The sequence below is a fragment of the Drosophila simulans genome, chromosome 2R (genome assembly GCF_016746395.2).
Source record: "Drosophila simulans strain w501 chromosome 2R, Prin_Dsim_3.1, whole genome shotgun sequence".
Lineage (NCBI taxonomy): Eukaryota > Metazoa > Arthropoda > Insecta > Diptera > Drosophilidae > Drosophila > Drosophila simulans.
The window spans coordinates 14,495,514-14,520,908 of NC_052521.2; the positions used below are offsets into that span (position 1 = coordinate 14,495,514).

The 25,395-nt window shown below is 41.4% G+C and overlaps 1 protein-coding gene across 41 annotated transcripts in view; it reads left to right on the forward strand.

Moving 5' to 3' along the window:
* LOC6734891 (protein muscleblind) overlaps window positions 1-25,395 on the forward strand; it is a 164,291-nt gene that overhangs the window by 58,237 nt on the left and 80,659 nt on the right. For 24 of the 41 annotated variants that reach the window (XM_039291978.2, XM_016168294.3, XM_039291981.2 and 21 more), the window contains 2 exons: window positions 4,996-5,662; window positions 6,333-6,365. The exons of 2 other annotated variants lie outside the window; for them this stretch is intronic. In XM_039291978.2, coding sequence (XP_039147912.1) covers window positions 5,474-5,662; window positions 6,333-6,365 — 222 coding nt within the window. In that variant the 5' untranslated portion in view covers window positions 4,996-5,473. Of the gene's footprint in view, window positions 1-4,052; window positions 4,075-4,995; window positions 5,663-6,332; window positions 6,366-25,395 lie in introns of those variants that run through there. 15 more of the 41 variants (XM_016168293.3, XM_016168315.3, XM_016168314.3 and 12 more) reach the window with 2 other exon arrangements.

Consider the following 25,395-nt stretch of genomic DNA (forward strand, 5'->3'; position numbering starts at 1 on the left):
GTGTATATTAAGCTATATATGTTTTAGCTTTGCGACCTCTGACGTAATTACTGATGATCGCGTTTTGCGCCTAAGAAATTGATTTGCTTGTGTGAACGAAAATTTGAATTTGAATTCCGCTGAGAGAAAAACGTGACAATAAGCTTTGAATTCGATTTTGCATAAGACGAGATCAGGTGGATTTCAGTGAATGCTGAGAGATCTTGGGACTAGGGCAAGGTTTTCCAAAATAAAAAACGAAAGTTTTTCTCACTTGCATGTGTTATAATTAAAAGTGAAATTTTCTTCTTTATTTCCTTTCCTATAAATAAAGCGTAGCTCTTACTGTTATTGTTTTCGCTTAAGTTTGATTTCGTTTTAATTTAATCGAGATCTGGGATATTTCCCTAAGACATCTTATAGCTCCCTATCGAATCCATTTGCGTATGCTTTCGGCACGCTTCGTTTTCTTCTGCTTTCCCATTAGTCACATACGTTGGACCATATATAGATCGATCTGCAGATTGTTTTCAGCATCTAATCGAGAGCTCTGCCAAATTATACAGCCAGACCGAATAAGGGCAACCGCCTGAAAAGTATTTGTGAATGCATTTCTTTTAACTGAGCACCAACTTTCGAAAAGTATCTCACAAATAGCGCTAATAGCTGTCAGTGAATTCAGTCAGCGATGTATCTTCAAAAGCCCAGGAAACGTATGGGAGCAAAGAAATAATAATCTTGCGAAACCCACTCACCGTGTACTGCCAAATTAATTAGCCAAGTCAAATGGATGACAATGAGAATTAATTAGGCAAGTCAAAACTCCATTTTTGGAGCAGCGATTTACTCGAAGAATAAAAATAGAGCCGTGTGGTGTCTTTTCTTCGACCCACCTGAATTGAATGACATAAGCCAAAGCAAACCGATCATTTAGCCACTTGCCATTTATGGCTGACATTTCAGTCGTACCATCTTTTGATGGCTTTTGTCGATGGGAAAGTTTCCTGTTCCTGCTGTTCGTTAAACACCATTAGTTGGCATTTGCGTGTAGAATAATTGTAAGTTATTACTTCATTCGGTTGTTGTCTTAATGAGTTGGATATTTGCGTTTGCTATCTTTTGCGAATAAGGCGTATGCATATTATAGTTTGAGTGTATATGGTTCACCCTGTTTTTATCTAATCTTGTTTATTGATAGCAGCCGTCGAACCTGGTTTCCTCGCAGTTTTTTCCCCCAGTTTTTCACCCATTTCTTTCACTTTTTTTTATGAGCGCATCGTTAACTATATATGTCATACCTTTGGGGTGCACTGTTTTTTACTGCTTAAGAGGCGCGTTGTATAATGTTGCAGAGCGGTTACTGACCGATGTTTTGCTACGGCTTCACTTGCGTAAATGTTTCTTTAAATGCATTAACTTGTCGCCCGCGGGGCGAGAGCTACAAACTTGGCGTTTTTGCTGTTGTTTTCGGCCCTCTGAGGTATTGGCAGCGATTGTGTATGGCTTTAGTCATAACTTCCTAAGTCGGCGGACGCTCGAGTTGATATACATATCTACATTTGTTCGTATACAATATGAGTCGCATATCTAAAAAAAAAAAAAAAAAAAAAAAAATCAATAAGAGTATACACAAATACGAAATACAAAATGCGCTTTCACAGCCAACTGCTAACTGCAGCGTTCTATTTGTCGCCTTATCAGCGAAACGCTCTCGATTTGGTCTGCTTGTATGGAGCTCCACGTTATATATGTGGCATGTGTGTTGGGGAATGGATAGTGGGATAAGTTATTAAGAACGGTTAATTGATTGCGCTGGCACGAACAGATACTATACGTTATCTAATGGCCAAAACTGCAAGTTAAACTATAGAAACAGCCTAACTGTTAGAGAACTTTATAACTTATTGCCTTTGAACAGCTGTTTCGGTACTAAGAGCACATTTTAAGGCAGATTTTAGTGTGACAATCTAATCGTCGTAAATATCAAATAACTAGTACTAATCAGAGTTTTCCGTATTTAGGGCAATAAATAGTTATTAACCAGCTAATAATAAATTAAATTTAAAAAGAAAGCATCTAAATAAATGTTCTTTTTTAATTCTCACGCATGAGTTGCTAGTTTTCCATTTACAGAATTTTTCGAAATCGCCTGTTACCATTGAAAATTAACCAAAAAAAATTGAACTCATAAACAAAGTAGTCCACCATTCCAGATGCAATTAGGATTGCCCAAAAATTCGGATGCCAGCACAGCTGCCTTTGTGTTGACTCAGCTTGCATAAACATAAAGTCTTGATCTTGTGCACATACGAGTGTATGAAATGCGAATGTGAACAAATATTTAGTGGAGTTGCGTTAACAGCTTTGGAAATTAACAGTTTTTCAATCGTCACTCTTCTTTCCCTGGCTGCTGGTTTCTTCGATTCTCAGATGCTTTCTGCCTGTTTTTTTCGGCAACTTTAACCTTCAAAACACACTTTTTGATACGAGACCGAAAAACCAGAAAGAAAAAAGGAAAACAAAACCTACGGACAAAACTTGTTGAACTTGTTTGTCTTCGGGGTCTGGGTCTACATCAATTTGCATCGTTTTTTGTCCGTCCGTTTTATTCGTCGCTTTTTTTTGTACTCTTAATGATATTTTAATAACCGAAAATCGCCGAGATGCGAGTGTCCTTAGATCTGAAAGCAGTATCTGAAGGTTATTTGTAGGTCGACGGATGCACCAATCGGCGTATTATTCAAATCTATATACATACATATGAATATCCGCACAAATGGCAGAACCTTCGATTATTCTTGGCCCAATTTCACATCTAAACACTATTGGGAAGTTTATTTTCGTGCAGCAATTTCCACACCCGCTTCTGGCCATAAATTTTCGTACTGCGTCAATGACACGGCTGCTAATTTCTGGCGATGTTTCGATTTCAGTACTTGTATCTGTATCTGTATCTGTTGGCTATAATGTCTTCTATATATTCCACATAGCCCGTTGCCCAGCCACGTCCGCTTGTGTGGGCGTCCCGTCTGTTTCACTTGCGTGTTTCTATTTTTTTTCCTGCTCGGTTTGTGGATAGAGATTTTTTTTGTTTTAGTCGAAAAAGTTTTCAAGAATTATTTTAATACATGCCATAAACATTAGCCCACACACACACACGCACGCGCGCAAGTAGATGATGGGTCTTCAATTTCTCAGCTCATAAATTAAATCACAATTTATATCTTTGGAAATCAAGTTAAAATACGGAAAAGCAATTTGCAGCTGACATCATGCGAACGTATCCACAAATCCATATACTAACTGAAACTAGATAGAATACGTTCTGTATGTGTGTTCCCAATGAAGTTTATTAATTGTCTTCGTTGGTATCTTTCCAAATTGACTTGGCTGAGATAATTTACTGTCGGTGTGTCGGTGTGATATCTTTGGAAATGCCAAATGGTAGATAGGAAATATTTGGCTTTTGGGAGAATGTCTATTGAACAGGAAGAGATATTTTGGATTCAATGTGATCTATTTTTATATTTTTAAAAGCATTTCTCTTAGAAGAATGGAAATAGTTTGGTAGAAGTGCAAAGTTCCATTAAACTCATATCAGTTTCGATTGCAAAATTAGTTCGTCACTCCCAAATTGTATGTCTCACCGGTCCAAGCCCATTAAATATTAAACAAAAACAAGAAAAGCAAGGAAAGCTTTAATAGATTCCCATTTCGAAAAAATTTTGATTCATATGCCGCTGACTGACGATAAGATAAGATTAAAGACATACACGCACACCAATGCAAACACGATTACAACAACAATTGCAATAGGCGTTCAAATAAAGATAAAAACAAATCAAACAAAACACAATGCAATGGCAAATAAACACAAACTGAAATGCTAATAACAACAAAATATAAATATCAAATTGTGTGTGCCGTCATCGATGATTGTGTCACTTGGTGATTTTTGAAATTTATTTATACTTCTCTATCTTAAGTCTCAGTTTCTGATGCATTTCTCTTTAATATACATATACTATAAACAAATTCTTTTTACAGTATTTGATAAATCGAAATAAGCGTTAAATAAAATGTTTGTATCGAGCGGTAAGTGCGTTTAACAATTTATTCCATTGCTATAAAAAGAAATTTGCTAAAAAGTGAATATATACGAATACGAGTCTTAAACACTACTCTCTCAGGCGGTGTCTCTCTCTTAAATGTTGCTTAGCTAAAAACGACCAAAAAATATATATACCTACCTATACAATTTAATTGCTAAACACCGCTGGGCCGGGCCTACAGATACACGAATATACAAATTTATATATATGTGTATGTACGTATCTGAGCGACTATTAGTGCACTTTAGTTCATAATATTTATTCGTAGTAACCTTTTTATTTGGTCTATGTGCATTGCGATGAATTGCCTTAGGGGCTAGGCTTAATTTGGCTATTTGGCTGTGGCTCTTTAGCTGTGGCTCTTGGCTGTTTTGGCTGTTGGATACCCTGCGATACCCTCCAGAAAGCTGCAAACTGGATGCCAACCGCTGCTCACGCTCTACATATATAAACTATATATACATACAAGCAGATATTCATGTGTGTATATCTGGTGAACTATTTTTAGTGACTATATCATAAGTTGTATGAAACGAGAACTTTTATTTTGCACAACATTCGCTCATTTAGTCTAGGTATCTATCGCAAAATATATTACATATTAAATACTCCATAGTGATACGGTTATGTCTGTCGATTGTCTTTTGTTTATATTATCATTTGAGCATTGCATTCTGCATAAAACCATAACACAAACGACTTGCGCATTACTAACCCCTAAAATCTAAAAGATATAAAACATGATCAGTTTCCACATCTCTCACTTATACCTAGAATCGCTCTGTCTCTCTCTCTCTACGACTATCTATCTCTGTCTTTCGCCATTTCTATTTATCTCTCTTGGAATGTGAACCAAGTCGGTATGATCCTAAAGTTCTATTTCTCTCTTTTACTCTCATTTCAGATAATGTAAACTCAGCTTACACACAAAAAAGCAGTAAAATATAAAATACAAAAATTAACAGCTGCGTTTATCTATAGATATATATACACACACATCTATATATTTGAATAAGCGTTCGATTTGAATCAAAATTATAGCCCAAGCTATCAGCTACCCCCACAAGCTTTGTACTCCACAAAAACGCTAACGAGCAAAATCGATAAAGACCAGAAAGCAAATGAAATCATACCATCTGCCATAGATCTATGCTATAAACATATATAGGTGCGCTGATCTGTGCTCTTGAATTTAGTGTTTTTTGTGTGTGCGTGTCGCGAGAGGAGCACCCAAAACCAAACAAAAAACGTATAGTAAAACAATAAGAAGCAAAAAAAAAAAAAATTATCTAGTCGCTAGGCTATAACTATACAAACTCCAGCTATCCCAGATCCAGATCCGTAAACAGCATATAGTTATATATCTATAACCCCAAAATACGATGGCCAACGTTGTCAATATGAACAGCCTGCTCAACGGCAAGGACTCGCGCTGGCTGCAATTGGAGGTCTGTCGCGAGTTCCAGCGCAACAAATGCTCGCGCCAGGACACCGAGTGCAAGTTCGCCCATCCCCCGGCCAACGTGGAGGTCCAGAACGGCAAGGTCACCGCCTGCTACGACAGCATCAAGGTCAGTACTCCCACCCCCATGTTAAACCGTACTAGAAACACCTACCCTCAACCCTCTATTGCTTCGTGTGACTCGTAGACCGTAAGCTTTAAGTCTTGATTTCTCATCCCACAAAAAGAAAAAAAAATAATAAAAAAATATGAAATAATATACATATTTCAAACCAATACCAAAATCCCCAATTAAGGGCCTCAGCGAAAACTGATCTTGTCTCGCTTTTGTTGTTTGTGCTTCTGTGCTTTTATAAACTCCATTTTCGTTTTTGGTATCTCTGTGCTTCTATATATACATATATCTTAAATACACACTATATATTTAGTGGCTGTCTCTCTAAGTGCCTACCAAATAAAATATAAACTAAATGCAGCTAAATGCAGCGCCGGGCTGAGCTTGAGAATTGAGAATGTGTGCGTGAGTGTGCTTGAGGCTTGAGTCTTGGGTCCCCCGAGTAGAAGGCTTTAGCTTTTGGCTTACAAATAAGAGAGTTCCACCACCCATCGATACTTAAAAAAAAAACATAGAGAAAATCGGAAAATCGGTGATTATTTTTGTTCAAAAATGTGAACACCAAATTTGTGATTTTCTCTGTGTAAACTGTAATGCAAATAAAACGTTCTCTTAAACTCAACTGAATAACTACAATCGTCTATCGCCATTCGAGTGATTTTAGGCCACGCAACTCATAGACATGGACAACTTCAAGGTAAAGCTCTTAACATTCAATAATTAAGTTAAGATTTTAGCTTTAAGAACAGCCCCCCCACCACCCCATCCGTCGTACAACCGATTCCATTGATCTTATCGTAAATATCTGGCGTTTTGTAACCTGACACAAACAACCTGCCGAAGGGCAGATACAATCAAAGCCAAAGAGTTTCCCACTTTTCCTCAATTTTTTTACTGCCCGAAAAAAGGCAACGTGGCAAATTAGCAGGGGGCGAAACAAAAGGGTTGAACAAAAGGATGTTTTTAAACAGGACAATGGCGAACAAGAGGCAGGAAAAAAATTAAGTTGCCTGTTTGGTGTTTTCTTTATTAAGCTTTTTTGTTCTATCCGCAACAAACAAACAACTGCCAAAGAATGGCAACATAAAGTGGAGTATTTTATGTATAGTATAATAATGCTGACAAAATGCCATCATCATCAGCAGTCGCAGTAGCAGAAGTGGTGGCGGAGTAGCATGGCATCACCATCACCATCAAATTTGTGACAGCATAAAAAATTACGTTTTGAAATTTTACGTTGCCGCTTTTTAGGCGTCGCTGGCAGCTTGTTTGGCCAACGGCCTTTTGTTATTCCAACAAAACCCAAAGCGAGGACCGAGTCCCTTAAAGTTGGGCATAGTTCGTCCTTTTTGCCCAGCGCCCCCAACCATTTCATTCTGTCGCTCTTGAGTCTAGTGTGCAAACAATAGTTAAAACTGATGTTTGTAAGTAGCTCGTTGGCTCGCAGGATCCACTCTTCTTTTTTTTTCTGTTTACTGGATGGCGAGGGGGTATTGTTAATTGAGCCACTGGATAGCCCACCCATTTACTCACTGTTTACCTTTTGCGTCTAGGCTTCAATGAAAATGAATGTATTAGGGCGGCTCTAGAATTTTCTTTCTTTTTGAGGAGCCTCAAAGCGTATCAATTAATTAGATATTACCATTTTGAATTAAGCCATTGGAAATTTAATAAAAAATCTTCCAATAACCTTCGAACCAAAGTTTGATAAATAAAAGTGTGTTACTTTCCAGCTAACTCCACAGTTAAGATCTATAATGATGTGCCACATACAAAGTCCAAAACTCTAGTTAAAATCCACTTATGATTTAATCTTAGCCGTGTCGAATTTGAACGCATATTAAATATTCATAATTCTGGCCATTGCTGCGTACAATGCCTGACCTGCATCATTAATCAAGCCTAACCCCTAAACATTTCCAATTATCTTTGATGGATCATTAGGAGCCGGGTCAGACTTGCGCCTCGGTTAGTTTCTGGCCATGCCTGGGAAATCTCATAAGCCTTTTGGCAATTATCCGAAACCACAGCTGCGTGATAAGCGAGTTCTGACTGCAGAATCCACATCATCTGTGGGGCAGCAGCTGCAAGTTGGAATTGGGCATGTTGGCATGTTGGCATTGGGCATTGGGAAGTGGAAATGGAAAGGACACACACACCCAGTGACCCTTGGGCACTTGTAGTTTTTGCCCGGCTGGGCGGGTAAATAAAGCTCAGACATTCATTGCCCACAAATTAATTGTGTTATCCTATTAATTAACTATGCAGTAAAGTTGCCGAGCAATTTCGTTCGCCAAGCGTTTTTCCACCAGCCTCCTTCGCATTTTTCCGTTTTCCATGCGCCTTGCCCTGTTGTTCTTTGCCCCTTTTGAGTGCTGTAATTGTAGGCGAGTGTGTTTGCACTCATTTTCACCTCTTTTCCTCTTTTTGTCCCCACCGCGTTTTTATATACTGTATGTGTGTGTGTACACTGAACATGTACGTGTGTGCTTGACACACAACACGAGCTGGGCTTAAATGTTTAACGAACTTAAACGTGGCAAGTAACCAGCACATAATACATATATATGTATATATACATATATACTTATATATACGTATATGTTCGAGGACGAAAGTCCTATGTACGACTCCCTGTGATTATATGGCTATACTATATGGAATACACGTGTACCTGGCCGTGTTTAAACTTTTTCTCGGTGGCCGCGACACTAATTTATTGCTAGGTTGCGCGTAGTGGGCTTTTAAATGCCATTTTACAAAGAAAAAGTTTAAGCAGCATTATAAGTTTAAACTGGGTCAATGTCAGCATTAAGTATTAGAGGGCTTATCCAGTCCAATTTAAAATGTGAGCAAACAGCAGTTGTGATTTAACTTTAAAATTCATTGCACTATTTTTCATATTCTAATAATAATTCTTGGAATAGTGGAGCATTTTCAGCTTAAGAGCCTTGGGACATGCAAATTGTATCAAACGCTTAAAAAATAACCACCAAACTTGAATGCCTTTTAGCTCAGCCAAGCGTTGCTTTTTCGCTCAGTGACCTCTGACCCTTTCAGCAAATTGGCATCATTTCATTGGTAATTTCCCCTCAATTTAATTTGACCACAATGGGCGAGCTGAAACTTTAAAAGCCACTCGGAAAGCGAGCCGGGGCCATAGAAAGGGATGGCTGATAGTAAACATAGTAAGCGGAGCTAGAGGGCGCGATGACAGTGTGAAAGTGAGAGGGAATAAGAATGAGTGAAAATCGCATAGCCACAACATAAAACATTTTCCGGTTTATAATTTTCTTGTCAACACAATTTTAACGCCATGCTGCTCCATGGCGCTGCGCTGGAAAATCTCCTCCTTCGCGGCGAGCGTTTTTCTGGGCTGCCGCTTGGCTGGTGCCACTTTATCCGGCGCCTTTTGCCACGGCGTCCTTTCGCCGCTTCGCGCGCTTTTGCTACTTAACCAACTGTAAAGCTCTCGGCCATATTGTGTGGCACCTTATTTTTCTATTATATTCCCAACACTGCCGCCGCCTGCAACATATTTTCGCGCCAGCTTTCGCTTGCCACTTCCCTTTCGGGCGGGGCGGGCCAACAACAAAAGTCAAGTTGCCTTGCCATGCAAATTATGGTCGAAAAGAATGAAGGGAAAATGGCGCTGCCGCAAAAGAAAATGAAAATGGCAACTCTTCCGCTCAAAAAAAGAAAAAAACCGTAGGCAGGAGAGCGAGATACATAGATGGCCGGAGAACAAAGCCGGCCACTTTGACATCTTCGCTCCTTGTCGCTCCTTCGGGGCTTTTCTGTTGTTTATACCAATTTTGTAGTTGACGCTTGAATTTCCGGATCGCCCCGAGCCGCTTCGGAAATACTTTGGTAATTAAATTTTAAAGGCAACAGGAACTGCTGGCTGACATGAAAAAAAACAGAAATAAAGTTTGGCCAACGCTCTGATTCTGCTCGCTCTCATCCACATTTTCAATGTCATCCAATTATTTTTAATTCCATTATCTATTTTTTCTGCCATCGCCTTTGCTCCTCCAATTTGGCATGAAAAATTGCTGGTCGGCACTGAAATCGATAATAATAATAAGCAGCCGAGCAGAAGAAATGAATGGCAAAAGCAACTTAATGTACAAAATAAACCAAAAAAAAAGTGAATCCAATTTAAATAAAACTTCCCAGAAAATGGGAAATAGAGCGCACACCAATAAGAGGAGCCAAAAGAAAAGAAGAATCATCAATAGTTGCTCGAAATGAATGGAAAGTAAAGAGAGGAAATGCATAGAAAAGAGTGAAAACTTTGCGGTTGTCAGTGAATCAATGGGACAAAAATTTTGGATTTTTTCGGTAATTGGTTAGAAGTTTTGATGAGAGTAGGAGTGTATAACTAAAATATGTATCTAAACTAAATCAAACAGGGTCCGTACCTTAAGGAAATCTATGATTTAAAGTCCATATATCCAAATATCTTAATCCTTATCAAAATTGTCAACATCTTGTGCATGGGCACTGAGACACTTTAAGACTGCATAAATCCCTCGTTGCCTCAAGGCATCACCGAAATCTGTTTCGAGTGCAGTGTCCTCTCACCTGCCGTTATATGGATGTGGCGCAGCCCGTTCGCCCCATTTGCAATGCTGCAACATTCTGCTGCCAGGCGCGCCTAATTTGTTATGCCTTACACACGTTGCACTTGGAAATTCCGCAACAAACTTCAAGTCAATAACTCAGCAGAGCAACTCCCGCTGCCATCCAGGATATTTCGCCCACCAGCACTTAATGCATTATGCAACAGCAAGTTGTGGCATGTCCTTGCGCATGGCCACACTCACACTCACATGTGTGCGACTGCGACTTGCGTTCGAGTGCGCCATTTCGCAGTTGCTGAAACCTACACAATTCATTCGTCCTGCCGCCTCCCACCCCACCACGCCCCCTTTTCATCCTTCGCCGGAACGTGACTGCAAATCGAGCAAGCGAGCGCATGCCTTAAATAAAATAAATGGCACATTATCAATATAAACAAGAGGACGTCGCCGAAGGAGTCGCGTACGCGAGTTGCAAGCGTAAAGTTGTTAAGTTACTTAAGCCAACAAATGAAGCGAGCCAAGATGGAGCGAGGTGCTTTTCCCACTGCCGGATTCCCAATTCCGGAGCTGGCAATTCGCAGCATTTTCCTCGTTCCCGTGCCCGTTCTCGATCTCATTCTCACACTCCAACCATGAGCCAGTCACGAGCCTGACAAATTGCACTTGGGCGCCAGTCTTCCTTCTGCCCCACCCAAAAAAAACTTTCCCGTTCTGACCAACAAACAAGTCCCTGTTCGGGCGCCAATTTCTTTTCATATGGCTAAGACAAAGGCAAACAAAAAACTAATGCCTGACCGGGATGAATATAAATGCGAGCTGGGGTGATGCAGCCCCCATTCATTTCGTTCTATCCATCGAATGAAAAATGTCGCAAGTTTTTCCACTGCTTCAGAAGTCGAGGAATTTCCCGATAATGCAATAGTCAGTCGATTGGAGAGTGTCAAAAGCGCATATGTAAATAGCGCTCGGAATCGATGTCTTCTACAAATAAATATTTTTCGCTTTTTGGACTTGCAATTTCATTTCGCTGACAGAGTGAAAGATTATATATTCATATGAGTGTCAATCAGGCAGGCGAACGGACGAAGTCCGGGACAGGTGACTCACTGGGCCATCATCTCTTGAGTGACTGTCTTGGATTATTGCCTAAAGTGGGAAATATGTATATGTGAGGCAGTCGGAAAAGTTGTTGATTGAAATGGGATTAACAAGAATGGATGCTAAAAGGAATGGGAAATTTCCGGGACACTTGGAGTCACTTGCCAGGAGAGGCGTTACAATCATCATTTTGTTGATGTAGATTAAATTTTTAAGCGCAAAACTCAATTAAAATGAAATGTAAATAACTGCTCTTCAGCTGGGAAATAAATTCCAAGTTGACATTAAAGATTTTCCCGCTTAAAGTCAGACTTCTGCCTCCTTTTTTCCCACTTTCTGTTTTTCTCAGGCGACAGCTAAGCGTCAAACTAAGCACGGCTAACAAAAAAAAGCAGAAACAGGGACCGCATCCAACGAAAATCGAGATCAATAAAAACGTCATTCAATTTATTTTCAATTTTTGCGGAACTCGCGAGCGAAATGAGACGTGTGTGTGGTGGGGGATGAAGAGGATTGGGATGTAGGAGCAGTAGCTGGGGCAGGAGCTGGTGGGCGGGGAGGCGTGGCACGGAGTGCCTAACAAATAATGGCAGACAGAAAACCCAATAAATTTAAAGAAGAAAAGCCATCGCCTGGGACTCGAGCAATGACTAACTGCGTCGAAGGAGGAAGGACGAAAGCTGTGGGCGCACGGCACATATGTGTGCGGTTATATCCTTGAAAGTGGGAGCTCCTGTGTGTGTGTGTGAGTGCGTCTGTTTGGGTATATCAAATAACTTTGACTTTACACATTATTAAACCGCAATGTCGTCGACGAGTGGTGAAATAAAGCGAGACAAACAAACAAAGCAGCGTCACATTTGTAAGGATTGCAAAAGGACGACAGGCAGGCCACAATGCAGCTGCAGTACAAGCTGCTCCTGTTGCATTTCGCGTCCCACGCTTGACAAACTCGACAAACAATTGTCAGCCTTGTCGCCGGGCTTGCCAGGATGCTAGACTACCAGAGTGCCAGGACTCCACGATGGCACGAGGTTGGGTTGGCAAGCCTGCTCGTTCCTTTGTCTTGGGTGTTGCATTTTTCAAGAGAAATTGATTAAAGCCGGTCGCTGCAAACTGTTTGCCCAGTAAACTTAAAGTTCCTTCAATGGACCTACACTCCTGGCATTTCGTATCCTTTCCATTTTCTCTTGCTCTTGCCCCTCCCCTCTCGTGGCTTCCGCTTTCTTTCGTGTCCTGCCGCTCCTTTCAGTCGAGTGGCGCATTTTCTTTTGCCTCGGGCGTTGCGGCAAAGTCAATGAGTGGCAATATGCCACCAATAATTCAGGTCACGCGAGATGTCGTCGCTGTCCTTGCCGCTTACTCCTTGGGTTCTTGGGCCCAGGCCTTCGAGCAGTGGGATGGAAGCTTGGAAAAATATTAGCATTTTCTTGTTCTTCTTCTGGGTGTTAAATAGACTTCATTTGGCGAAAGGCATACATTTGTTTTATTATACTTTATAGGTCATTGTTTCCGCTACCAACAATGCATAATTAGACTATCCAATTATTGTTATTTTATATATAAATCTTTGATGCACTTGAACCTTTATAATATTCCTGCATTATGAGAGCACTTTCATCCACTGTGCGTCATCATCTTCGACTTAGAACCGACGTCATTTGCCGCTCTTAAGCCCGTGCTGCCTGCACTGCTTTCTGCCGCCGCCCCCCGACCTGCCACGCCCCCGGCGTTTGGGTGTATTGTGGAATGTTCTATTGCCGTTTCGGTTCATTTTTTTGTTGTATTTTTTAGCTGTTGTTGCTGATGTTTTTGTCGCACACATCCGCATTGTGCGCTCCATTGTGTGCTGACGTCGTTAGGCCATCTTGCTGGCACTTCGGTTGCGCCTCCCAGTGCCACTCCTCCTTTGCCGACCGTCATGCCAACACCGCCCCCCATTTCGCCTTCTTCCTTCACTGACTGGTGGCTGCTGCAATTTTAATGAAGCTGCGGCATGCGGCAAGCAGCGCCTTCGAGTTGCACGCGCCATGGAGCAACTTGCGCTTTTTGTGCTCCAGGATGAAATGATGATGGGGGCTGGAGAGGAAGGGTTGGGGCTGATGGAGATTGCCATTGTTAAATGAGCTTTACACGACAGCTGCCGCTTTGGTTCGAAAACTGCAACTCAATTTGGCACATATAGAGGAGATCATAAAAAGTAATCAGGATGTCAATCATTAAACTAATAAATCAATAAGCGTAGAACTTAAAAAAGGCAGCACAAAACTAAATCAACATTTAATATTAATATTTAATATGGAATATTATCTTAGCATGACTTTTGTTCTTTTTATACTATTTTATATTTATGTTTAGCTTTGTTCTTCAGTATTAGACATTCAAATTAAATACTTTCCCCTACTCATTTCAAAGAACGTGTTTTTGCGCTCAGTGTATGGACAGCTCCTAACGAGAAATTCAATTTCTCTTTGCGGCTGGTCAAATTTCGAGTCTGTCTGTCAATTGGGACTGCAAGTTTGCTGGACTGGGGCGAGAGGCTAATAAATGAAAATCCACAGAGGAGCAGTGGGTCAGAGAAAGGATAATACTCCCTTTGGACTTCCGGAGGAGCGTTTGCCTTTTGAATAAATGCCATAATTTATGGTCAAAAGTTTGCCTGTGCACACATTTTGTGGCAAACACTTGAAGCGCAGCTATTTAGAAAACCCCCCAAAATCCCGCTCCCTGGTCATTTGATGATGATGATGACTACATGGTATCCATCTCCATTTTCCATCTGCATTTCAGCTCACAACCAGTTCAGATTTTGCAGTTCATCTGAAAAGTTTGCTCGGTTACATTTCGGTGTCCATTAGTGTAATTTAGAACTCAAGTCTCGTTCCTGGTCTCCTTCGACTTCTATTTTTGGCTTAGCAGGGTGAAATAGAAAAGAAAAACATAGAAAATAAAAATAGGAAACCAAAAATAGAAAGATATTCAATTTACTTAATAGTTTTGGGCTGGCGCACAGGGTCATCAAATTACGGAGGTGCCAGGGCGGACCGAGACTAAACCAATTGGGACAGGCGGAGGGCAGGTGCTTATCATATTCTAGGGGTTGACAAACGATTCCGGGACCCGGGACCCAGGACCCTGTGCCTTTGGCATTTCTTGCTTTGTTTGCTCACCGCGCCCGATGAAAATCAAATGAAGCGAACGAGCGGGCGCCTTCGGAGCGGAGTGGAAAATGCTAATCAACAATGGAATCGATAAATGTTTGAATTGGGTTCGGCCTCCACCCCTCAGTGATCTCCTTCACTTCCTATCCAAATGCCAAAACTGAACATTGACGGCCAGGAATTCTCGTACTGTCGCTTACACATCGAATTTGCATATTATGAGATAGATAAAGAATCGGAGGTGGAGTTGCCAGTTCATTGGAATTTGTGTTTGGCAAAGGAAATGAAATATTTTCAATGAATAAAACTAAACGCTGCCCAGGGAGTTGACAAAATGCTAAAGCGAGATACAAAATTAAATTACTTTAAGCATGAACACCCAGCTCGCTTTATGTTTTAATTACTTCTTTAAGATAAAGATATAAGATCAAACAATTTGATGTGTTTTTTTTGGAGCACCGCTAATCAGATAACGTTTGTAGTATAAACCTTTGAAATCAGTACTGATATTTATTTGCCTTCTTGAGCGGTAATAGATATCGCAAATAAATCGCTCCGTCCCGGAAGCGAAAAGAGTCCAGCAATCAATGGATTACTTCCGTCATGTTGCCTGAGTTTTCAAACACATGCGTTCGCACGCGAAATCAATATCGAAAGCCGAAGCTTAGCAACTCCCGCTCCACCGAATCTCCGACTCCTCGAAAACTGACAGCACAATTTAAGTCGCCTGGCCAAAATCAACAAATATCTTTCCACTGGCATATACAAACTCCCATTTTTTTTTTGGTTGTGCGAATAGAAATTGAAAATGCGCAAAGCGCCTGTTTAAGCATTTCAATTGATATCCATCAGCAAAGTGGCGCAACAGCAGCAGCAACAACAACAAAGGCCGTCCTCTGAGGGGGAAAAAAAATAGAAAATCAATTCAATCACGCTTATCAGAGACTGAAGAAGAGCGAGAGAGCTCATCGAGAAACGTCATCGGCAGAATCTGAATCAGTACCAGAATCAGAATCAGAAGCAAAGTCCGAGAGCCCCAAGGATTGCATGAAAAAAAAAAAAAAAAAAACAGAAATTACAATTCAAAAAGCATTTCGGTATGTTTACTGCCGCAGCGCCAAGTAGGCGAAATGTGCCACCCATTCGTTGGAAAAATGGCGACAACAATAAAAATCTAAATGGAACTAGCCCCCATCACCCATCATCCATCTCCCATCGCCACCACCCACAATACTCGGTATACAATCCCATTCGCCATTCGCAGCTGAGAATGATTTACTGTCGTTTGTTTGTTGTCTCTGCAGGCTGAAAAGAAATACGCTGGGCCAGAGAGATTTTTATCCCATGGATTGGCAAACGTTTTAGACATTTTTACTGTTTATAACTATCCGAGCCACGAAAAGCGCCCACCCGCCTGCGCAATCCCAGACTTTAACCATTTATCTGGCGCCACGTTGTCCTGTCCTCCATTCGAAAATGGTCGCATATTTATATCACTCAGTGTTGCTGCCTGCGAGATGGGTGGGTGGTAAAAGGCATTAGCTTCGGCATTGTTGTCCTCGAGAGAAGTTGCTACTCCAAGGGCTGGCTTATTGATTGCTCGAGTGTTGCATCAACAAGCCATTCATGGCGGTTGCCTTTTGAGTGCCACACTATTAGCTGGCTGCCATGAGACTAGATAAACATTATGGGATTCGGTCGGTTTAGCGACTACTAAAAGCAGCGCAAAGTGATTATATGGAAATGATCACTTAAGATCGGCACTTTATATAAAAGTTATCATTACACTCATCGTTATACAGATGCGTTAGTAATTTGTGCTTAAGTTTTTAACAGCTTACGTCACATTTGCATGTCTTAACGCACTTCTTATTGGTAATTCACAACTGATTCTTTCATTACGCCATTGATTCGATAGAGTCCTCCACTTAAGGCCAACTTTGTTGCCGCCACTTCTTCTGGCGGCAACTCGGCTCGTACTCACTGGGTTATATGGTTATCGCTCTTGCCTTGCAGGCGACCTTAATCACATTATCGCTGCGTGGCATATGGAAATATTAACTTGCTGCCATCATGGGCACACTCGAATGGCTTTCCCCGCCTGCATGCGTATTTCCCTTTTTGCCCGTTGGGTTGGGGACTTGTGGCCAACTTTTCCATCACTTTCCAAGCGATTAAACAATCAGCGGGCATTATAATCTCTGCACAAAGTCATGTATCATAGATTGCCTCACTCGGGTTTTTCATCTCGACTTCTCTGTGTGTGTGTTTCCTTTTGCTTGGCATTTTCATGGCATTTTTTTCTCCCGCCTCGGAGGTTGTCTCTGTGTGTGTGTTTTTGCCATTTGATGCTGTCAAACATGATTTGCATATGCTTTGGGGTTTCTGGCTGCTGGATTAACTCTTGGTGATTCCTCTTCCTCGATCGCTTCGCCAATCGATTGGCGATTTGCGACTGTCCATGTTAATACGCTTGTAAGCTTTCTGAGCCCAATTAAAAACAGGCTGCCGGCAATATGAGTTTTTCATTCCAATTTTCCCATTTTCCACTAATCATAATGTTTGATTACGATTTATATACGTATATCTCTTTGGGGTGTGCGAACAAAACGATTTCCTGCTCTCGGGTTGGCTAACTGGCTCGAATGCCACGAATGCTGCCTGTGCCATCTATCAACTTGACTTATTATAATGAATTCATTTAAATGACATTTATTGTCGCAGGTGTGGGGGAAGGTAGACTCTCGGAGTGCTGGAAAATAGGCTTAAAAAGCCATTATTGTCAACATTTATAATAGTTTCAAGAGGTCTCTTGTGTGGGAAATGTGTCCTTACCTTCGCCTCGGCCTCTTTTCCTGCTCCCTTCCTCATGGGTTTTCCTGTCTCCGTCTTGTGTTTGTTTACCTGGCACTCGAGAAACACACACAACGCACACAAACACTCGCCCATTCTCAGACAGCCTCGAGTGTTTGGGGGCCAGGACGATGAAAGCGATTGTGGCCTACCCTGCGTATGAGTTATGTTTATTAAGCTGCGCCAGCAACGAACTTAAAGTGTCTTCAAGTGCCTCTGATGAATTCTACTCAACCTGCCCCATGTTGGCGCCCCTTAGCCGCCTGACAACTCGTGACAATCTGTCTCTCACTCATAATTATTATTATTATTATTATTATTATCATTATTTTCGACATTAATCCTTTCGCTGACAGTGAGCAGCCCGCTTTTTCCCTTAAGCTTAATGGAAAGCGTCAACGAATTTCATCTGCTGCCGCGTCTCGTTTCGTTTTAATTTTCACTTCTTCATCGTTTTCGGGTTTTATTTCGTTCATTCGCACTTTTTAATTACTTTTCTTTCATTTCGGACAACTCTGGCCACAATTCCTCCTTCGTCTGCGCCACTCTTTGTAATTATTTCAGCAGTTTTATTTGATAATTTCTCATTGCGCGCTCACACACGCCAAGCGAATTTATCATTCGCCACTGACACCGAATGTGTCAAGAGATCTGGTGGCAAGGAGATACGGCGACAATTTATGTGACTCGATGGGAAATGATTAGAAATGTGTTTATTGAGGGGGAAAACTAAAGGGAATTTTTGTCATGAGTCATGAACTTGAAGGTGCCGACTTAAGCTCAAGGAAATGGCGTCTCGATTGATGTGAAATTAATTAAAATGTTATTGATATTTGTTTACTTTTAAAATTTGTATGTGCTGATAACAGAAAACATATACTCGACTTGCTTATTGAAATATAAATTTATTTAACCTTCCTCACCCAATGAAATAATTTTGATCTGGTAACCGAGATTTCCCCCACACACAAAGCCATTTACTTTTGCCTGAAGGTCCTCAAGGATGTGCACATACCTAAATAATATTGAGATATTTTATTTAAAATGAAATTTAATTGTCACATTAAATGCCACGACGTTTGGGGCTCGACAAAAAGGAATTAGATGGAGCAGGGTGCAAAAACAAATCCCCAAAGACACAAGGATGCGAGCTGACACACACACTCACATATGCGAGGGAAATAGTCCCAACTGGGAGGAAATTGTTGTTTCGTGGGCCCCGGGCAGGCATTTTCCAAGGAACGAGGAGTGGGAACTTAACCTATTTACACAGTAATTTATTTGCTTATAAACATAAAACCACTTTCGTTTCCCAGAAGGCGAAGGAGCAAAATGAGGAGCCCGGATGGGCACTGGGGGTTAAACAATGGGCATGGCATATGGCGAAAGCCAGTCTGGAGAAAGGCACTCACTTAATTTAATAATTTTCACATTTATTGAAGCCAGAGGAATAAATGTGAAGGGGCGAGGATAGTGAAAAGGAGAGCAGCCAGTCGAATTATACATATGGTTTTGACCTGCACCCAGAAATATTTATGCAAATTTATGCTGTTTGAGAATTTGGTACTGAAATACGACTTTTTACTTGGTGAACAAAATTTTACTGCTTACAAAAGTTGTATGCAATACATTTTTAAGATATGCTTTTAGGAAGTTTCGAATAATATTTTTAATTTAATAAAATTCATAATCGCATTACATATCTAAATAGGGTATTCAGAAGTAGCCTTACATCACTGCCATATGCTTCATTTGAGTCGGTTTTTAATTTTGCTGCCCTCACTGGATTCGCATATGTGTGTGTGAGTGAGGGGGATGGCAAACACACTTAAAACTCAAATATTTGCATACACTCGAGTTTTGTTTGCATAAAAATACCTTAAAAAGTGGAAGGATGAAGAAGGAGCAGCAGCGAAAAGGCAAGCCGAGAAAAAGGAGCCTCAGCATGCAATCCCCCAGATTCCCTGCCATTTTCCCCTTTGAGCCTTAGACCAGGGCAAATTTATTATCACACACACAAAGCGAGGAGGAAGCAGAATACAATCTATATAAAAATGGAAAAAAAATGAAAGGGAAAGAGGAAATACTGCAAAGCTCCGGACAGGCACGAAATCAAACGAAATGAGGCACACACACAGGGAGGACATGGATCCTGACGCGTGAATAAAGCATTCACAATGGGCAGGAAGGGGGCGTGGCACTAGATTGTAACATTTACTAGAGGTAATGTATGCCAATGCACATGAGACCGAGACCTCGACTCCATTTCGTTACGTTTCATTTCTCCGCCAGCCGCCAGTCGCCTCCGCAGGTGTGCCGTGCCTCAATTTGCATAGCTTTGTGAATCGCAGGCAGGGATGGATCGGGGTTTTGGGGCTTTACGTCCTGGGGAATGCCAAACAAAAACAAGCCACGACAGTGGAATAGCAGACCAAAAGGGGGGGACAAGTGGAAAGGCAGCCAGCCAGGCAGCCAGCCAAGAAAAGAAAGGAAGGCAAAGAAAGCGTTAAGTTTAGCGCAAAATTAAACAATCTTATTGCCCGGATTAGTGACAAAATTATGTAGCATACGAACTGGGGCCCTCGGCGACTGGAGTTTTAGACACAAAAGCTGGGGGCTAAGGGCGATGCCGTTTGGCCAGGTAAGCACCCAGTAAGATGTCACAGTGGGGATGTCCACATTATGTTTGCCGATAATTGAGTGCGCGAAGCGAGGAAGACCATGGAAATTGGGGATTGCCACGGGATGGAATAGGAATTTAAAGCTTGTACAAGAGGGATGATAAAAATAAGACGTGATATTAAGTTCAGAATTAACTAGCCACAACTTCTGCTAAGTAGTATAACTCCTAATTTAAAAAGAAAGAAAATTATTTCAGTGCCATTTAGTCCTCAATTTAAATAATGGAAAACCTAAATCGTTAATCCAATTACGATTTTTTAATTAGACCTTTTTCGCTGGCTTAAGGGGAATCCCTTTCAGAATTTTTGACCTGAAACTCTGTAAACAACTTAACCGTTATTGTTCCCTGGCCGCACTAATTAAGTTTGCCGCAAATATTGAGGCAGCGAATTTAACGCTCAATTTAACGAGGCACGACGAAAAAAAGGAGCAAAGCCACGCTCATACACAAACCGAAAAAGAAACATAATTATGCAAATGAGAAGAGGGAAGAAACAAAGACAGCAGGCCCGGAACGGCGGAAAGAAAAGCTGGGCAAAAGGAAAACACTGGCACTTCGATAGCATCGGGACTGCAGCTGTCGGAAAAGCGCGCGCGTGATGCGGAAAAGCGCATAAGCTGCACGCTGAAGATTGCGCATACGCCCCGTGTCCGACCGCAGAGTATAACTTTACCAGGCGCTCACACACACACAGGCACACGCACTTGTCGTACATATACACTGTGGGAAATCAGGAGACGGACATTGTCATCGTCGTCAGCTGGCTGTGGTTTCATTTCCTGGGCAACCTTTGCCTGCTTTCCCCTGATTTAGTGCAAAGCATTTTTCTTGATTATTTCAGTATAAGCATACGTATAGAACTTCTCCCTCGTCCTTTTTATTTCCCGTTTTTGTTTTTGGATCCTTTCCCGTCTGCCATGAATGTGCCTGAAGCTGCTGACTTGGTGTTTTTTCGTTTTTGGTATCTGAAAGGCGCCAGTCGGATGTCATTTTCTCCCACTGAGAACTCCCATCTTCCTTGGCCATATCCCTTTGCCTTTCCTTCTGGCCTGGCACTCCTGCTGCGTGAGAAGTCATAAAGCGATTTGTCATATTTATACAAGTTGATAAAATTATAAACAGCATCTCTCGTCTCCGGTCGCCGTTGCAAGGACAAGTTGAGTGCTTTTGCCTTTGCTGCTGGCTGTGTGGTATCTGTACCTTTGCAATTGAATAGACGGCATTTGGTTTATGCAATTTGTAAAGCTACGCCATGAAATTGAGCCTTAAATTTCACTGGAGAGAAATCGTTAACAAGAGTCGATACTATTTATGCTGCAACTTCATTATTATCGTATTTAATTTGCACACACAATGCGGAAGTGTAATCCATATTTACTAGTTAAAATATAACCTTTATTCACTGGCTTATGTATCTTTTTTAAGCTAAGTAAACTTATATTGTTTACCATTTAAAGTAATTAACCGAAATAAGGCTCTTTGCATTTTCTGTAAATAAAATAAATTAAATGGTGGTTCTGAAACAATTTGTGACAGCATTTCGAGAATTGCTCCTGGCCTTGTATAAACACAGTAATTAATGACTTTTGCTTAACGTAACGAATACTAATGAACGAGCAGTAAAATGAATATTTGCCCTTGTGAAACAGGAGCAGAATCAATCGCTTAGTTTTGCCCACCAATGCCCAGCCGAAATGTCGCTGGAAACATTCAAATTACATGTTCAAATTACTGTCAGGGTGCTTTAAGCATTTACGAATCGGATCACAATGGCATCCTTGAGACCTAACGAATTTTATTTTAATATTTATTGTTTTTCACGGCAAGGGCCGACAAAAGCACAGCCACGTTCCTTCTCCATTCTGTCCTCATGGCCCTGCCCACTTTATTTTGGACAGCTGCTGGAGGCAATCCGCCCGCTGAAGATGACGACGGCGGCAGCAGGCAAATTGAAAACGAAAGCAATGCCAAATAGAAATGTTTTTGGCGCCCGCGGTGGGGTGGAGGCAAACGACATTGTCAGCATTGTCGGCATTATGTGCCTTCAAATTGGAGTTAACCTGGCCAGGAAGTGGGTAAATGGGGGTAACTGGGATGCGTCAGACAATCTCTCCCCCTGTTGTCTTACTCAAAGCGTAATCATGGTCGTTTGTCGCACGTTTCTTATCCCATTGCCGTGGAGGAGGAAAAGATGCATCCACATGGAACTTATTACTTTCATTTGGCCTCCGCCGGCAGTCGGCTGCGAATATAAATTCATAACAAATTCATTGCGCGCAGCGAGGCATTTAAGAGGCCCGGGAAAAAGGCAAATAAAGGAAAGGAGAGGAAAGTTAAGGAAAGAAAGGGAACGTACAGGCGAGTGTCACCGATGCCGGCGTGTGCGTCTAATTTCGTATTTGCTGAGCACACACGGCGTATGCGTAATCTTGTCGCATCGCCTTTGTCGTCTCCGCTTCACTGTTTGCTTGATGCCAACTTCACGCAATCGGCTCACACACTTTATCCACCCAAACCCACTTCTTTTCTTCATCGGCTTGCCTTGCGGGAATTGTCGACGCATATTTATGGCTCCTGGCCCAAACTTTATTAGCCTCTTCACGTTGCCCGGCGAAGTTTGCTTGGTCCTATTGAAAAGTTACCCAAATCGAAAGCGGCTGAAACCGTTTTCCCATTATTTGGTTTTATTTACATAATGACATTTAATGATGATGATAATGTCTGGGGCATGACTGTGGGGGAAAAGGAATTTCGTGTTACGGATTCCAGGACAGTTTTGCATTGATGCTTTATCGCTCTTATGGACATGGTTTGTATGGGTTTGGGTTTGGGTTTGGGTCAATCTTATGTTAATCTTATATTATATTTTTATGTTCCACGAGAGGTTTCCTAATTAATTTTGGCTTACCTATTAAAAGTTTTTTGGTATTTTCTCTTTAGCCTGTGAAAGCCCGTGAAACCTTTTGGCCATTACACTATAAAATCACCCCGACCATCTCCCAAATTTATGATGTTCTGCGTTTGAAATTTTCATCTGCGGAGCTTAACCAAACTCATGGCCTCTTTTTGCGGCATTAGCCAGCACTCAATTTCCCTTAAGGGGTGGGCAAAAAACATCGCCCTGTCGAGCGATAAGTAGCCAAGACTTTTTGGCCATTACTTGCAGCTTTAAGACGCAAATTCATTAAAAGTCCCGCTGCTCGAGAAATGCTTAACGCACATTTTGTAAATGGCCAGATATCCAAACAACCCAGCCCCAACATTTCGCCCGCTGTTGTTTATTATTATCTTTTTCGCCGTTGCGAGGGATTTTCTCGCTTGGCGCTAATTTCAAATTACAAAATATTCCATTTACTATTTTTGAAAAATGATTGCAAGCAATTTCATTTCCGTTTCCGCAACGACAGTTACGCCCCCGCATTAGCCAACCGCCCTTCGAGTTTACCCGTTGGAAAAACTAATTACAAACACATAAAACCCAATGGGTGGCCAAGGATGCCGCGGAGATAGAACAATCCGAGGGGTTTTATTTGGGGGTGGTGGTGGCGCGCTGGCATGATGATGCAACATGTGCCAAGAGCGGATGGGGGATGTAAAACAGAATTGTCCTAGTCTGCGGCACGCCCATCAAACTAAATTACATTTGGGCAAAACACTCGTAGAAAACACAGAAAAAATAACAAAAATGGCAGACGTACAAACAAATGTCGATGGACTTTTCCATCCCATGAAAATCGCCTCGTTTTTCCTCTAAGTGACTCCCAAGTTGAAAGTTTCGCATGAATTTCAACTTCTTTCGCATAGCAGCTTCTTCTGATTCTTTCTTTTTCAGCCCCATTGCCATTAAAACAATACTCGGCAGGAGGAACATAGCAATTTTGTGGCTTTTTAAAGTGTGTGTCAAAAGTTTTTTTCCTCCCTTTTTACTTGGCAACTGTTGGGCATTGCCTTTTATAACGCCCGATAAAAGAGACAAGCCCGGGCGAATCTGAAATCAATCTGCCAAAAGGGCAAGGAAAGCTCCTCGATTGAAGCCAGATTGAGCGTTATTCCAGAAGCGGATCTGACCTGCAGTGACATTAATGAGTGGTAAAACTGAAAGGTTAGAGGACATCTGCCAAGTCAGCTTCTGGTCACCTTATTGCTGTAATTGCCGCCCTCCTTCCGCTCCTTCATGTCCTTCTGCTGGTAATGGCTGCTGCGAGTAGGAGAAGTTGTTGCGGCTTTTGCTGCGGTGCTCTTCTAGGTGTTTTTGGAGGGTGGCAATAGGTTGTGGGTGGTGGGTGTTGCAAGGTCTCGGTGGTGACCTGCAGCAATTACCAATTTTCCTGTTACGTTTTACGCTTTAAAGTACGCGACTGAGACTGCGGGCTAATGTCCCAGTTTTGTTCTAGTTCGTGTGCCACTGTGTGTGTTGCACATTAAGTGCACTTGAGGCATGCAGCTTAAGCTGATGACAGCAGGGGAGGGGCATTGAAGGGACCGAAGTGCCACAAGAAGGTGTCGACAATGAAGTCCATAATCTTTGCTGGCGTTTGAGGACGCCCTGGCTGGCCATTATAAGTTGAAGCTCGTTTATAGAATGGAGGGAGAAATGTTCTAGCAACTATTATTTTATATATGGCTGGATCTTGAATTTAAAATTTCAAAAGAAATTATGAAAAGACATATCCATAAGACTACCTAAAATGTCAGTAAAATAATATTTTAAGCACACAAAGATACACTTAGATTTTAATTTCCTTTTTTTCTCTGCAATTTGTCCCCAATCTTAAACTTAGTTTCTATGATAGCAACATAATACTAAATAATATTTTCTTCTATTTACAGGTATGTACAGTTTCGCTTTATATTGACCTGATATTAAATCTTGTAAGTAAGAAATTAATCTGCTAAATATTGTAATATGCGTGCTGATGGCATACAAAAGGGGTTACAAAAGTAGAAGTAGACGTGTCAAATACTTTCAAAGATGCTTCATTAAAATAATCAGCTACAAAGCACAGAAGAAGTGTTGCAAACTAAGCAGCAAAAATATGCGGGAGAAACCAATGAGGGAAAGCGAAGAAAAGCGCCGAGGGGAAAAACTGAAGGATGCGGTGAATGCGAGTGTGTGTGTGGCTGGCTGTGTTTGAGTGTGAGTCCTTTTTATGCCTTTGCCCCGAATGTAAACAGGCTGGCAGTGCAAGACTTTCAACACTTTTCCCTTTTCGCCATCCTGACACTCATCAAATGCTTGTGTCTGTCGGCTTCTGCAACTTTGCCGTCGTCTTTCACTTTTATTCTCCGTGTTGTCTGCTATTTTTCACTAATTAATTATGCAGTAACAGCAAACAACTTGAAATG